Below are 17,119 nucleotides of genomic sequence, written 5' to 3' on the forward strand. Positions count from 1 at the left end.
ATCAAATATAAATACAAATAGTAATTACTAGTATGATAAACAGTATCACTACCAACCAAATTGAATTGCAAAATTAAAACTAATGATTTTTTTGGATACCTTAAAACTAATGATCTTATAATCTAATGACACCTTGATTTTCTTTTTTAACGAAGACACCTTAATTTCATTACTACAAGCAATGGGCAATGAATAATTTGTATTAAAAAACTTTTACTTAAAATTTTGGCACATTTATATCTATATTTAAACAATTCACACACAAAAAGTCGTACGGAACAAATTTTATAAATTAATTATGGCTGCATCAAATATGTCTATATAAAGGCAACAAAGCATCGTTCACTTCCAAAACCAACAAGTCATTGGGCTTTGTAGTGAGGAGAGTGCGACATTCATTTTCTCATTGCATTAAACGAAACAAAGAAAATGATTGCCACACCCGAGCCCGACCATGACCGGAAAACCGAGTTAATGGCCATCGACCAATCAAAATCCGGCATCAAAGGACTCGTCGACGCTGGCTTAGCAAAGCTCCCACGTGTTTTCGTGCACGATCACTTGAACCTTAATATCAAATCAGGGCCTGCCCCGGACAATGTTAAGGTCCCAGTCATTGACTTTGCAGGTGTCAACACCGATTCCACTCGATGGGCTATGATAATTGATGAAGTCCGTAACGCCTGCATGAAATGGGGATTCTTCCAAATTGTTAACCATGGAATCCCTATTACCACCTTGGAAGAGATGATCAATGGGATCCGTAGGTTCCATGAACAAGAACATGAAGCCAAAGAGAAGCTTTATTCTAGAGATGAATCCAAGAAGGTTACGTTCAATACTAAGATTGATATGTCTCAAACTATGGCTGCTTATTGGAGGGATACCCTTACATGTGTTATGGCCCCTAATCCGCCGGATACTCAAGAGCTACCTGAAACTTGCAGGTAATTTTAGTAATTTTTATTTTTATTTTAATAAAGTACACATATTGTCACATGTGCTACCATGTAATTGTTGTTGAAATTTTAACAATCCTATTAGTTGTTTCATTATGAGTAATTTTACTAAAATTTGAATATTGAGAGTGGAAGTAATTTAAAAAAAAAACTACGGCTAACAAAAGATGTAAAAATTAAGAGCTAAATTTATTATTATACCAAAAAGTATTAAGTACCAAAATAAACTTAACTACCAAGTTCGGGGACTAAAACTTATATAAACCCAAAAAAAATATTACACGAACTTTTCATATAATGACTCGTCATTGCACTAATATACTTAAAACGATTTGGATGGGTATTTTGGCAGGGATATAATGCTTGATTACACGAACAATGTGATGAACTTGGGGACTAAACTCTTCGAATTGATATCAGAAGCTCTAGGGCTAAACCCGAACCACCTCAAGGACATTGGTTGCACCGAGGGACTGTATGTTATGGGCCATTATTCTCCGGCATGCCCTGAACCAGAACTCACAATGGGCACTGGCATCCACACGGACAGTGGTTTCCTCACCGTGCTCCTCCAAGACCAAATTGGTGGCCTCCAAGTCCTCCATGATAATCAATGGACTGATGTTACCCCAATTCCCGGAGCTCTTATAATAAACCTCGGAGATCTGTTACAAGTAAGTCCATGATTTCACCTTACAATGTGAGGGGTGAGTAGGATTCCGTTTCTTTCATTGGTTTGCTTTTTTCAGTGGGAAATGATTGTATGAAACAGTGACGCCACGTCATCTGTATCCCTTTCTAATAGTTTTATGCCACATCAGTACTCTTATCTGAATTCCAGGATTTTATCTTGAAAAAAATTAAATCCAAATTAAAATATTAAAATTCAGGATAAAATCTTGAAATTTAGGATAAGAATACTGATGTGGCATAAAACTATTAAAAGGGATACAGATGACGTGGCGTCACTGTTTCATACAATCCTTTCTCTTTTTCAGTTTATTGAATTTTCAATGATAACTTGGTTTGATTTAATTCAAGTTTTTTATATTATTTTTGGATTTAGGGCATTTTTTTTTGGAAATTGGATTGATAATTAAATTGTCAGTCCGTTTTTAATTGTATAAATTATTAAAAAATTCATAAAAAAATTATTAGAAATTTTATAAAACCCTATTCCACCGCCTGTTCAATCAGTATTTTAACTCAATTCAACTGGTTTAGAGTATTTTACAGTCTGATCAATTCAACCCCTTTATCTGGACCAATATACCGGTCGCTTCCCAAAGTTTAATATTAATTAGTATAATATAAAATTTAATTCTCAAATTTTACATATTCCGTCTATTACTATATATATACACTAAAGTTTATATATATATTGAATTTATTAGATTTTTTTGAAAACTTATACATTTTTTTCAGATAATTTAATTTAAAATCAAGAAAAATAATGAACTGAAGTGATGTTTATTTTTTGTCATATTTTGCAGCTAATTTCGAACGACAAGTTCATCAGCGTGTACCATAGGGTAGTAGCAAGAAACATTGGACCTCGAATATCAATTGCTAGCTTTTTCAGAACATATATTCAACCACAAAATGCATTAAGAATGTATGGACCGATCAAGGAACTGTTGTCTGAAAACAACCCACCAATTTACAAGGAAACCAATGTGGTCGATTATTTCAAATTCAAGCACCTTAAAGGTGTTGAAGGGACCTCTGCTCTTGCACATTTCAAGCTCTGTTAAATCTCGTCTTGTAGGATTTTATCAATAAATTAAATCCCATATGTGGGACTTAATTAATTATCAAATCATGTGTTATGTTTTATCTTTGACTTGAATAAATGAATATGCGATAATAAAATTGTTATTTTCTTTGACTTTTCTATTTAAAAATGTTTATTTACATAATGATATAATGCCAACTTTTCTTTTTTTCGAAAATGTAACAACATCGTTAGTCAATTTGGAAACAGCACCAGAAGGCAAAATTATTCCTTTTTTTTTCATTAATACATTATTTGATGGTTAAGTATAATTTTAATGTTTATTTTCATACTTAAATTTTTTAATTTTCTTCATCCTAAATAAATACTTGAGTTTATCTTCAATATTTAATTTGGTAATTGATTTTTATTTTTGTTCTAACTAAGTATCTATCTTTTTTTATTAAAATGTATGTGTCAAATGTTCATTAAGTCAATTAATTTGGATGTTAAATAGAACATTGAAATCAAATTTAAATATTAAATGGTAAATTAACACTTTTCTAAGAAAGATTGAATTTATTGAAATAAAAGGGGAAAGCTACCCCAACCAACACCAATTGGAATAAGTAGACATTTGAATCTGTTAAGAGGATTTTACCCTATTAATACTCAGCCTAAATATAATTAGCATTAAACTGTACTAATTATTTGGGTTACACAAGTTCTTCATATCCTTTTAGCCCATCATCTTTAGTTAGGCATGTGAGCTGTTTGGGCTCCATAGCATCCTTGCCCGTTTGTGTTTTAATCAACTCAAAATTCCCATTGGATTCAAATAATCTCACATTATTATTTCTTTAGCTTCATTTAGAGCTGTTTCAAGGTTTAGCTATCTACTCCTTCAGTCCAAAAGTTTATTAGGATTTAAATAAGTAAACAAAACTCAAAAAATAACTTAAACAAAAATATAGGTCCACTTTTTAATTGGATTGAGCTTTGGACAAAATTTTGATGCTCAAATTTATTCTAGTTATATATAAAATATATATTATAAATATGATAGGATAATTATTTGGTATATAAGTGGTGAAAATATTTTATTCCACAAGTAAAATTGAAATTTTACCATATGTCTTAATTTTTTATTTTTTAACTTTTTAAATTTAACTTAAAATTTAACACCGTTATTATATATATTATATTTAAAATTTTAAAATACAACCAAAATATTTTTAATCTAAAGTCTAAACCTATCCTAAACAAAGACCAACTCCTAATAGACTAAAATATAATTTCTAACCTATCATGATTTTCATAGCTTTGTGTCAAGTTCCATCAAACGGCTCTCACTCTTCCACAAAGGCTCCACGCCTCCACCCAACACTAATCTCTCCTCCTCAAAGGCGTCACAGGTCACCATTTCACAGTCTAAGCCCTGACCTTGCTGCAAAATTTTGCATTTTGGGTGATTAAAAGAAATGGGTATAAGGATTGTTTCCCATCCAATCAAATGTTTTGTAACTATACTTCCACAACAATGACTTAATTCATGGTTTATGGTTTTTCACCTTTTTACTACATAATAATTAATTTTTATTAAAATTGCAGTGATGACCTCAAACAATATATATAGATCCTTGTCTAGAAAAGCATCACGTGGCATAATATAAGGGCTGCATTATTAAATTATTATTTACCTTTACAAAACAAGTTAGGACCGCCCACTAGTTCTGCTATGATGTTCAATTTAACTGAAAAATATGGTTTCAGTCATCTCGCCTATTAATAAATTTATATTTATTTTTTTAAAAGAATTCGTACCTTTTCTAAACTCCCACATCAACCACCACTTAATTTTGTAAATAAAAAAAAAACAATCACTTAATTACTCAATATATTATTTTTAAAAAAAACTAACAAAATGTTCCCTATATATAAAAAATAAACCCATCCATTTCAAAATTAATCATATTTGTTTAATTTGTTTCGAATATAAATATATATAATTGTTAAAATTAGATTAAATCAAAATAATTAAATAAAAAAAATGGTTGAACATGAATCAACTTTCAAAAATTCATAAATTTTAAAATAATTTATTAAATTAAAATTGGACTCTGAAACCGTGTTCTGAATTTTTAAAACCATGAGGACATCTTAGTATTTTAGTTCTCAGATAAAGTCACTGAACAAATCCCATTAATAGATATTGTAAGCAAAGAAACAGCAATTCAATTAGCATAGAAAATGGCAACCGAAACCTCAGTCAATTACGACAGAACCAAAGAGTTGAAGCAATTCGACGACACAAAAACTGGTGTTAAAGGACTCGTCGACGCCGGAATACTCAACATCCCCAAGATTTTCGTTCGACCAGCCGAGGACCTTGCCGCCGACGAACTGAATTCCAGTCAGAAAACCATTGAAGTCCCGATCATAGATTTAAGCAACATCGGAGAAAGTATCCGGCGAAAGGAGATCATAAATGAAGTTAAGATTGCATCAGGGGAATGGGGTTTCTTCCAAGTGATAAACCATGGGATCCCATTAAGTGTTTTGGATGAAATGATTGAAGGGATACGTTCATTTAATGAACAACATTTGGAGTTGAAGAAAGAGATGTATAGCCGTGACAGTGCAAAGAAAGTGAAATTCAACTCTAATTTTGATCTTTATACTTCAAAAACTGCTGATTGGAGGGACACTTTGCAACTTACTTTTCTTGATTCTGAGCCTGACCCTTCTCAAATGCCACCAGTCTGCAGGTAATTAGGCACTAATCTTGGTTTTTTTTAACTCCATATTACCATTTAATTTAGAAATTTGACTTTTGGGAGGGAATTTCGACTTCTTCGCAAGAAATTTTTCCAAGTGTCATTTATTTAGAATTGTTCAATCCTTCGAAACATCCTGTTAGCACCATTTTTTTGATGAAAACGGGGTCGACTTGGATTTTGAAAAAAAAGAATGAAAACGGGAGTCGCCACCAATCCTTTTTTGACGAGGTGTGATCGGGTCACCTCAAAAAGTGATTGTTTTTAATAAATGATTTAATTTTATTAAAACAACGATTTTGGTCTACGAAATTTAGAAAAATGAGTTCGGGAGTCGGTTACGCACGAGGAAGGATTAGCACCCTCGATACGCCCAAAATTGGTACCTAGTTGATTAATTAGTGTCTTAGTGTCGAAGATAAAAATGTTTTGGAAATGTGGTTCTTTTCTAATAACGTTCGAGTGACCCGAGTTGATTGTCAAAAATCTTCTTGTTTCGATGACCGCAAATTTATAATTTGAAAATCACAAAAGGATGCCCAACTATTTGGTCCAACAAAAAACCGAAACCTAGCACAGTAGGGCACGATTCCTCGAATTTCCGAACATCGAACATTGCCTCACCTTAGAAAATACGAGTGAAATTCCGAAGGGATCTTCAATTATTTTGAGCAAATGAAAAAGCACAACCCAGCACGATAGGGCTCGATTCTCAAATCGCCAAACATCGAACATCACCTTCGTTTTTTCAAGGTTTTTAATAAACATGAATGAAAATCTAAAGGAATATTCGATTGTTTTGAACAAACGAGAAATCACAACCCAGCACGATAGGGCATGATTCTCGAATTGTCAAACGCCGAATATTGCCTTCGTTTTAAATGATTTTTAGAAGGTATGCGTGAAATTTTGAAGGGATATTTGATTATTTTAAGCAAACGAGAAATTGTAACCCAACACGTTAGGGCACGATTCCGCGAATTGCCAAATATCGCACATCGCCTTCGTTTTAAAGAATTTTTAAATGATTGATTATAAAAATAGCTTAAAACATATTAGTTTGACTTGAAATATGATATAAGATAATATATAAAGTAAATTTATGAAATCTTTATATACAGATAAACATTGGGTATAATTATTGATAAAAAGAATGAAATTAATATTATATAAAAAAGAAGTAAACATATACGTTATATAAATAACAAAATATATATATAAAAAACATAAGGATAATATAAGATACAATGAATGATTTAAAAATGTTATTCACATAAATAATTTTGAAAGAGAATATATATACATAGAAAAATATCTACATAAAGTTATATGAAAATAATAACATGTACCATAGCAAAAATAATTTAATATGTGCCCTATACATGTGAAAAACGTAAGAAGTAATTATATGTCAAAATATCATTTAATTAAAATATGAATTATAGGATTAACCTAATTTTATCATAAATTATATACATAATAATTTTTTTAAAAAAAAACACAATTAATTACAAACTTATTAAAATCTATATGTATAAGAATATTAAAACTTTATTAATGGATGCAAATTAAATATAAATACAAAATATATGTTTAATAATAATTTAAATAATATACTAAATACCAAGAAATAATAATTCATGGTAAGGTATTACACATATTAAATGCATTTAAAAATTAACCAATCGTAGAATTACAAGGCCAAATTAAACTTACAGTAAAAATAAGGAAGATAATTTGCAAATAAAGCAATTACAAAATGAATTAATGCTCAATGCACATAAATGTAGGAGGACTGAATTTGTAAATATCTCGCATCCACAATGCATTAATGAACCGCAAATCAAAATGAAATGATGCACAAATTAGCAGGCCAAATTTTAAAATACAAGGTAAGCCAATTGGGCACAAATTGAAGACTCGCGCAAGAGGGGGATCTAACGTGCAAATCTGCCATTTAACAAAATGGTGCAAATCTATTTCACTTTTTTGGGCCAATGCGCAGACCTTTACTGCTATAAACAGTGCCGCGTGGCTTTGTGAAGGATTTTAAACCCCCTTTCCTTCAAACATAATCTAATTTCAACCATTTTTTTAGAAGTAGTAGCAGCCATTAACCCCCAAATGATAGGGTTTCATTTGGCTAGCAGACGACGAGCCAATATTGGACTAATGGCCGACGACGTGCGGTCAACAACCCAACCTTTGCCTGTGAAGATTGCAATCATGGAGATCTGGTAAACCAATCCATCTCATTTCCCTTTTTTAAAAAAAAACTTTAAATTGTGCTTTGCTTCTTTGAAAATAAAACAAAAAACAAAGAAGAAAAAAGTTGAGAAGAACATTCGACCCTCACCTAAATCTCTTCATTTCAGAGATCATTGGGTTTTCCTTGGTGTCGATCCATAAATTAAAAGAAATCTAACAAACCAAAAATAGATCCGAAAAGAAAGAGGGAAGAAAAAACTAGAGATCACCTTTATACTGGATTTTTTTTGTTTATGTATGTATGCAGAAACGTATATTGTGCCCAGTGAGCGTTCATCCCCCCCTTTTGTGATCGATTTTGGCTTTTTAAAGCCGATCTATAAAACATTCATTTCCTATTTTTGTTTTCGTTCTTTTGTTTATTCTTTTCCCCATTCCTCGCATGCTTCCTTTTGCTATTGTTTTTGTCTCTGTTGCAGGTGTGTCAGGTGTGGGTGGTGCACGTGATGGCCAAGGGCAGAGGTAGCATGGGGCGACTAAATCTTGGGGACAGAGGGAGGAGCGGCTAGTTTTTTTTTGTTTGCTGAAAATTAGTTAAGGTTGTGGGCTGATTGGGCTTTTAGGGTTTTAATTTGTTTGGGTTTAAATTTTGGGTCAGAGTTTGGGTTTGTAAATGGGCTGTTACTTTTGGGTTTATTATTTGGGTTATTTTGTTGGTATGGGCCCGGGCAAAATGGGCTCGTACAGCTGCCCCTCTTTGCTTGTTGTCGTGTAACGAGAACGGAGCAAAGACTAAGAAGGCCAATTTTGCCCGGTCTCACCGAGTCTTGATTTTATGGTGCTTATCTTCTTCAAGTAACCTCATTTCAGTCCACTGCGTCTTCTTGCTTTGATCCACTTCACGGCAACTTCAGATACGCCTTGTAGCTTCAATCTACTTTGTTACGACTCCATGGGGATGAGATTTGTGTTTTTAGTCTGCTCCACTACTGCTTAGGGAGATAAGACTGGATGTGATCTACTCCGCTACTGCTTAGGGGAATAAGATCTGTAATATTCACTCTATTCCACTGTTGAATGCAGGGAGATAGAGTTATCGGCTTCAATGTACTCCACTGTAGTCAGGGAGGTAAAATCTGCCATTTTCGATCTTCAATCTATTCCACTGCCAAATACAGGGAGATAGAGTCTGTTTTTCAATCCACTTCCTACCAATATAGGAAGGCAGGATCTGCTATCTTTGATCTATTTCACACCAATATATGAATACGAGATTTACTCTCTTCGATCTACTTCTCCACCAGTATGGGAAGACAAGATCTGCATCTTGGATCCACTTCCTATCAATATAGGAAGATGGGACCTGTTATCTTCGATCTACTTCACGCCAATACATGAAGACCAGATCTGCTTTCTGCGATCTACTTCGCCACCAATATGGGAAGACCAGATCTGCATCTTGGATCTACTTCCTATCAATATAGGAAGATGGGACCTGTTATCTTCGATCTACTTCACGCTAATACATGAAGACAAGATCCGCTTTCTGCGATCTACTTCGCCACCAATATGGGAAGACAAGATCTGCATCTTGGATCCACTTCCTATCTATTGACACCATTTTTTTGGATGAAAAACAGGGTTGACTTGGGTTTTGAAAAAAGAAACGGGAGTCGCCACCAATCCTCTTTATTTTTATGAGGTGCGATTGGATCACCTCGAAGAGGGGTTGTTTTTAATAAACGGTTTGATTTTATTAAAACAACAAGTTTGGTCCACGAAATTCAGAAAAACGGGTTCGGGAGTCGGTTACGCACGAGGAAGGATTAGCACCCTCGATACGCCCAAAATTGGTACCTAGTTGATTACTTAATGTCTTAATGTCAAAAATTGAGAACCTTGGAAAAATTAAAAATACGATCCTTGTGTTAAAATAAAATAAAAAAAATTGGAAAAGAAACATATTTCACGTTATTCGAGAAAGAGAATCATATCCAGTAAGTTAGGACACAATGTCTCGAATTCCCGATACGCGAATGAAAAATACTAATTTAAAAAAATTTAGCCATCTCGGATTTTAAAAATGAGATCACGACCAGTAAGTTAGGACGCGATTTTTTTTAATCCCGAGATCATTTAAAATTTGAGTTTAAAAGGATTCATGCATTTAGATTTATTGTGAAAATTGAAACCCAGTAAGTTAGGGTACGATCCTCACGAATCTAAACACGAAATGCCATCTTTAAAAAAACAAATTTTGTCATACCGAGCAAAACAACATATATAGTCGTTATAAAAAAGGGATGAAAACTAATTCCATTATCGATATGCGTGGTAATACCATGATAGATACGAAAATGTATATAAAAATAATACAGGCCATAACAACTAAATAAAATAAATAAAAAAAACAAATCAATAACATGTGAAACAATATAAAATAAAATAAAATAAAATAAATAAAGCACTTATGTAAAATAATAAAGAGCATGTAAATAAATGAATAAATTACCATCAAATGAAACAATGATTAATGAATAACATTATAATATTTATAGATATAGGTATGTATGTATGCGAGAATTATAAAATATGAAAGTATACGTACGTGTATGTATTATAAAATATATAAAAATATGAATTTATATGCATATGTAAAATATATGGAGATTTACATATATATAAAAAAGGGGACACATAAGTATGTGTATATATTCATAAAAATATATATGTGCATAGATATACATAAAAATTATGAAAATAGAAGTAATACAAATATATATATGTAAAAATATGTACTATTTACGAAGATTAGAAATATGTACGATTATTATGAACATATATGCATGCACAAATAAAGTATAAAAATAAGTGTATATGTATATATATAGTACAAAAAGTATGCATGTAAATATATAGAAAAATATATTTATATATAAAAGAAATATACGTGTATATATAAGAGCAACTATAATAATGATAATAATAATAATACAAAAATAATAATATAATATAGAAATATAATAATGAATAGATGAGTAAAAAAAATAAGATACAAAAATAAAACAGATGGACTAAATAGCAATAAAAAACAAAAGTATTGGGCAAAATCGAAATAAAAAAAGAGTAAAGAGGATTAAATTGTGACGCGCCGAAAGAGGGGGATCAAAATAGTAAATAACCCAAAGCCCCCAAAACACAGCGTAGCAGTGGACCAACTCGAAACAAAAATAAAATTGCAGGGCTAAATTAAAAATAAGAGAAAACAACGAAAAAGGATCAAATTATAATACATTGCAAAATCAGGGGGACTGCGCGCGCAATTAATCAATTAAAAGAAAACACGCGGATCCTCCCCTTCGGGTCGGGTCACCGCGCGGGTCAATGAGTCTCAAAACGGCGCCGTTTTATATTAGCATTTAAGCCCAAATTTTCTGAAAAAATCCATTCAGCCCTTCTATTTTAAAAAATAAAATTTCAAAACTCTCTCCTCTCTCATCTTCCTCCCCAGAATCCGGCCACCGGTCCGGCCCGGCCTCCGGCGTAGCACCGCCGCGTGCGGTGGTCGACGTCTCAAAATCAAATCTTTTTTATCCTAGTTCAAAGCTGAGTGCCTCTTAGGCACGGATCTGGGGCCGAATCTCGTGAAACAAAGGCCAAAGACCCGAAAAGGGGCGAAACCGCTCGCCTTCCTCCACGTCCGGCGCGGTGCAGGTAAATAAGGTAAAAAGCCTTCTCCTTTATTATTTTTCTTTATGTTTTCAAGTTAAAAATAAATAAATAAACTTGAAAGAAATAAAAACAGTAAGCAAAAGAAAAGATAAAACTGAGCAAAAAAATGTTCAACCTTTTTCTTTCTGTTCTTTTATAAAAATCGAGGCCGAACCCCCCCCGCCCCTTTACATTGAAAATGAATGGCTCTTTATAGCCGATTATACAAAGTCCTATTGTTGTTTTGTTACTGTTTGCTGCGTTTCTGTTTCTGTTGCTGCTTCCGTCATGTTTGCAGGTGTTCAAGGAGGTGATGGGAGCAGGTGGAGGAGAGATGGCTATGGGACGGCTGTGAACAGAGGGCAGGTGAGGCGGCCAGGAGCAGGTGCGGCACAACAGGGGGCTAGGGTTTCTGCCCTAGTCTGACTGGGTTTTGGGGCCAGTTGGGCTTATTGGGCCTGTAATGTCATTTGGGCTTGTAACGGGTAGTGGGCCACCGAGTAAATGGGCCTGCAACACTATCAATATAGGAAGATAGGACCTGCTATCTTCGATCTACTTCACACCAATACATGAAGACAAGATCTGCTATATTCGATCTACTTCACGCCAATACATGAAGACAAGATCTGCTATCTTCGATCTACTTCACGCCAATACATGAAGACAAGATCTGCTTTCTGCGATCTACTTCGCCACCAATATGGGAAGACAAGATCTGCATCTTGGATCCACTTCCTATCAATATAGGAAGATAGGACCTGCTATCTTCGATTTACTTCACGCCAATACATGAAGACAAGATCTGCTTTCAGCGATCTACTTCGCCACCAATATGGGAAGACAAGATCTGCTTTAATGACTTCAATCCATCCCATTGCAACTTCAAGGGTATAGGATCTGTTCCTTTGATCTGTTCTCTGGGAATATGACCTAAAAAATCAATTTTATGGACCTATTTACGCCTAGTGTTTAGGATGACATGATCAGAGTGGATCAAATGCTCCTAACTAGATGTGTATGAATGATATTTGCAGAATGTCGTGAGAATGATCCCTTTTTAAATGCTTAGGTTGTCATTACTCGAAATTTATTAAAGGTTCTATCACCGCCCCTTCTCGTTCAGCTGGTATCTTTGATAGAGAAAAAAAAACCAAGGAAATAGTTGCAATTTAGACTATTCTTCCTCCAATGCTTCTAACCCTTAAGTTTGGTCAGTTCTAAACAATAGTCCTGTTTCAGGTCCTCGTACTATTTAGAAGCTTTCAGAGTAATATGTAAAACTCATTCTGCTTGAATATTACCAGTCCAGTAATCATTATTTTAATGAAAAATGCTTGAAAAAGATTATCAAGATGGACAAGATAAAATTTTGCTGAGAGCAAAGCTCGAAATGAATGAATCAATCAAGATAGCAAATTTTGCTGAGATATGATGAAAAAGATTATCACAATGAATAAGATGGAACTTTATTGAGAGCAGAGCTCTAAATGAACAAATAGCAAATTTTGCTAAGATGTAAATAAGATAAAAACAGGTGCCCCAGATATTGCAGCATGAGTTTCTCCGCACAAACTCTGTGTTTAGAAGTCCTAAAAGACTTTGTTGATGCCCCAAGATGTAGCATCTCTCCTTCTTGTTAATTCGGAGAAGACAAAACTACTCTATGCCTCATCTTTGATCGAAAATTTGAATTGCCCATTCCTGGGTTTTCAATTCAAAACCCCTTTGGTCTCAAGGTGCCCTTTGCGGTTTTTCGCCTTAGCCTCTCTCTTTTTTTTTTTAGGCAAAGTACCTCTTCACTGAATCCGAATTCACAGGATTGGGCAAGCTTTTGCCATCCATCCTAGTTAAAATTAATGCCCCTCCTGAAAAGGCCTTTTTTACTACATAAGGTCCCTCCCAGTTTGGCATTCACTTTCCTCTGAAGTCTTTTTGTATGGGAAGGATCTTCTTCAGTACCAAGTCCCCTTCATGGAAGTTTCTAGGACGAACTTTCTTATTGTAAGCTCGCATCATTCGTTTCTGGTACATTTGACCATGACGGATAGCTCTTAACCTCCTTTCTTCAATCAAGTTCAGCTGATCATATCAGGATTGGACTCATTCTGCTTCGTCTAACTTTAGTTCTGAAAAAACTTGGAGAGAGGGAATTTCAACCTCAATTGGTAGCACTGCCTCCATTCCATAAACCAAAGAGAATGGTGTTGCCCCGGTAGAAGTCCTGACGGACGTTCGATAAGCATAGAGGGCGAATGGCAACTTCTCGTGCCAATCTCTATAGGTCTCAGTCATTTTCCCCACAATCTTTTTGATATTTTTATTGGCTACCTCCACCGCACCATTCATCTTTGGACGATATGGCGATGAGTTGTGGTGCTTGATCTTGAATTGACTACAAACCTCTGCTATCGTGCTATTATTCAAATTTAATGCGTTGTCAGATATAATCCTTTCAGGCATTCCATACCGACATATGATTTCCTTCTTTAAAAACTTGCTGACAGCTGTCTTTGTGACGTTGGCGTAAGAAGTAGCCTCTACCCACTTAGTAAAGTAGTCAATCACTACAAAAATGAAACGATGTCCGTTTGAAGCCTTTGGCGATATCGGCCCAATGACGTCCATGCCCCACATGGAGAAAGGCCATGGGGAAGTCATGACGTGAAGAGGTGATGGAGGCACATGGATTTTGTCTCCGTAAATTTGGAATTTATGGCACTTCTTAGCATATTTGATGCAGTCTCCTTCCATGGTAGACCAATAATATCCAAATCTCATGATTTGTCTGGCCATTGTGAAACCGTTAGCGTGTGTTCCACAAATACCATCATGGACTTCTTCCAAGATCTGTTTGGCCTCCACAGCGTCCACACATCTTAACAGCACCTGATCTTTTCCTCTTTTGTACAGGATCTCTCCATCTAAGACGTAATCACTGGCCAGCCTCCTCAACATTCTCTCGTCATTCTCAGTTGCTTGGCTTGGGTATTCACGATTTTTCACGTATCGCAATATGTCCTGATAACAAGGGTTGTCGTCCTTTTCTTCTTCTTCGTCAATGTTACAACAGTGGGCTGGAGCATCATAAATGCTCATTTGGATAGGCTTCACATCCTCTAGTCTATTTACTTTGATCATGGAAGCCAATGTAGCTAAAGCGTCGGCCATCTGATTCTCGTCTCGTGGGAGGTAACAAAAAGTGATGTCGTCAAACTCCTCAATCAATTCTAGGACTATCCTTCGGTAACTAATCAACTTAGGGTCTCTTGTTTCCCATTCGCCTTTGAGCTGATAAATTACCAATGCCGAATCCCCATATACCTCAAGTACCTTGATTTTGCGTTCCATAGCCGCGCGGATTCCCATGATACATGCTTCATATTCCGTCATGTTATTTGTGCAATCAAAATCTAGTTTACTGGTGAAAGGATAATGATCACCGTTTGGAGATACCAAGACTGCCCCAATCCCGTTGCCCATGGCATTTGAGGCTCCATCAAAATTTAATTTCCAAGTATTGCCTTCTTGTGTACTTGCTTCAGTAGTTGCCACATACATCAGATCCTCATTTGGGAAATCAAAGTTCAAAGGCTCATAATCGTCCAGGGCTCTACTTGCTAGAAAATCTGCTATCACGCTCCCTTTTACAGCCTTTTGATTCACACAGGTTATGTCAAATTCAGATAGTAGAATTTGCCATCGGGCCATCCTTCCGTTTAGAGCAGTTGACTCCATCATGTATTTCAGAGGGTCTAACTTTGAGATTAACCAAGTCGTATGGTACAACATGTATTGTCTCAATCTCCGAGTAGTCCAAACCAATGCGCAACATAATTTTTCAATTGGCGAATATCTCGTTTCGCATTCAGTGAACTTCTTACTGAGATAATAGATCACTCTTTCTTTTCGTCCTGACACATCATGTTGGCCGAGCACGCCCCCCATGGAATTCTCAAATACTGCCAAGTATAGTATTAGTGGCTTGTCAGGGCAAGGTGGCATCAGTACTGGGGCGTTGGACAAGTAATGTTTAACTTTTTCGAAAGTTTTCTGGCACTCCTTATCCCATACACCTGGATTGTGTTTCTTAAGAAGACGGAATATGGGGTCACATTTCTTAGTTAATTGTGAAATGAATCGAGCGATGTAATTTAGTCTTCCTAGGAAACCCCGAACTTCTTTTTGAGTACTTGGCGGAGGTAATTCTTGTATGGCCTTAACTTTGTCTGGGTCAATTTCAATTCCTTTTTCGCTGACTAAGAATCCTAGCAATTTTCCTGATCTAGCCCCGAAAGTACACTTGGCTGGGTTAAGTTTTAGCTGGAACTTCCTTAACCTTAGAAACAGTTTTCTCAGAACTTGCACGTGTTCCCCTTCTGTTCTGGATTTTGCGATCATGTCATCAACATAAACTTCTATCTCTTTATGCATCATATCATGGAATAATGCTACCATGGCTCTCTGATACGTTGCTCCCGTATTTTTCAATCCAAAAGGCATCACTTTATAACAAAACGTCCCCCACATCGTTATGAATGTGGTCTTCTCCCTGTCTTCAGAAAGCATCTTAATTTGGTTGTACCCGGAGAAACCATCCATGAAAGAGAACAGTGAGTATCCGGCCGTGTTGTCTACCAAGGTATCGATATGAGGCAGTGGTAAATTATCTTTTGGGCTGGCTTTGTTCAAGTCTCTGTAGTCCACACACATTCGCACCTTCCCATCTTTCTTAGGAACAGGGACTATATTGGCTACCCATTCTGAGTACTTGACCACCTATAAGAAACCAGCTTCAAATTGCTTCTTAACTTCTTCCTTTATTTTTAGCAAGACATCGGGCCTCATCCTTCGGAGCTTTTGTTGGACTGGTTTGCATTCTTCCTTTATAGGCAATCGGTGTACCACGATATCAGTACTTAACCCTGGCATATCTTGGTAGGACCACGCGAAGACATCTTTAAACTCTTGAAGCAACTCAACAAGGTCTTGCCTTGTTTCCTTGGCAATGCAAGCGCCAATTTTTACCTCTCTGCCCTCTTCTAAGATCACAACTTCTACTGATTCCTTATAGGGTAGAATTTGTTTTTCTTCTTCTTCCATCATTCTTAACAAATCCGGAGATAAAACGCTGTCTTGGTCACCTTCAAAATCTTGAGGATCATCTATACTCATGTCTTGCTCAAATAGAGACTCTGAATTAGTAACAGAGTCGCTCATCTCGTTGATATCTGAAGACCTGTTATTGGAACAAATGGAGGCCCAAATAAAAGAATCTAAGAATACTTGTATGCATAGTATGATTATAAAGGGGATGAAAAGAATGAAAGAATATTTGCTCAAGATGAAACTGAATGATAAGTTTTCACTGAAATTAGATTTTGGACATGTGCCTTTTACAAAAGATTCTTATCACCCCCATGCTTAGGGCAACAAGTGTTCTGAATATTACTCTGAATTAGTTCTAAATGTTACAGGGATCTCTTCTGCAGTCCAGTTATTCAGAACACTTCCAGGTTCGTAAGGACCAATGCCCGATAAATTCCTTTCCACCCTTTCTTCCGCGGATATGGCATTAATGTCCAACCTCTCAATCCTTCCTTCTGTAACCTCATCATTCTCTTCAGGGTGGACAATTCCCCCTGAAACAAAAGTCTTGGATATATGGGGAAAGGTTATCGGTCCCCACTTGACTTCTATCCCGCCCAAATGTGCTCTTCTCTTTTCTTGCTTTTTCTCCATCTCCTTCC

At 35.4% G+C, this 17,119-nt stretch overlaps 2 protein-coding genes across 2 annotated transcripts in view; both read left to right on the forward strand.

Moving 5' to 3' along the window:
• The first annotated feature begins 336 nt into the window (after nt 1–336).
• Nucleotides 337–2,847, forward strand: LOC107928454 (1-aminocyclopropane-1-carboxylate oxidase homolog 1). Its single transcript, XM_016859695.2, has 3 exons — nt 337–947; nt 1,312–1,633; nt 2,453–2,847. Exons 1-3 carry the CDS (start codon nt 430–432, stop codon nt 2,711–2,713), a joined length of 1,101 nt encoding a protein of 366 aa, XP_016715184.1. The 5' UTR covers nt 337–429; the 3' UTR covers nt 2,714–2,847.
• Nucleotides 2,848–4,799: 1,952 nt separating this feature from the next.
• The window catches only part of LOC107928514 (1-aminocyclopropane-1-carboxylate oxidase homolog 1-like), a 41,510-nt gene continuing 29,190 nt past the window's right edge, over nt 4,800–17,119 (forward strand). Inside the window, exon 1 of the mRNA XM_041077264.1 lies at nt 4,800–5,441. Coding sequence (XP_040933198.1) covers nt 4,924–5,441 — 518 coding nt within the window. The 5' untranslated portion in view covers nt 4,800–4,923. The remainder of the gene's footprint in view (nt 5,442–17,119) is intronic.

The sequence above is a fragment of the Gossypium hirsutum genome, chromosome A09 (genome assembly GCF_007990345.1).
Source record: "Gossypium hirsutum isolate 1008001.06 chromosome A09, Gossypium_hirsutum_v2.1, whole genome shotgun sequence".
NCBI lineage: Eukaryota > Viridiplantae > Streptophyta > Magnoliopsida > Malvales > Malvaceae > Gossypium > Gossypium hirsutum.

Bases quoted from the DNA above. Each gene is read 5' to 3' on its own strand.
- LOC107928454 (XM_016859695.2), top strand. From the start codon at position 430: ATGATTGCCACACCCGAGCCCGACCATGACCGGAAAACCGAGTTAATG. The intron at 948-1,311 runs GTAATTTTAGTA...GTATTTTGGCAG, and splicing joins GAGCTACCTGAAACTTGCAG to GGATATAATGCTTGATTACA. The intron at 1,634-2,452 runs GTAAGTCCATGA...CATATTTTGCAG, and splicing joins ACCTCGGAGATCTGTTACAA to CTAATTTCGAACGACAAGTT.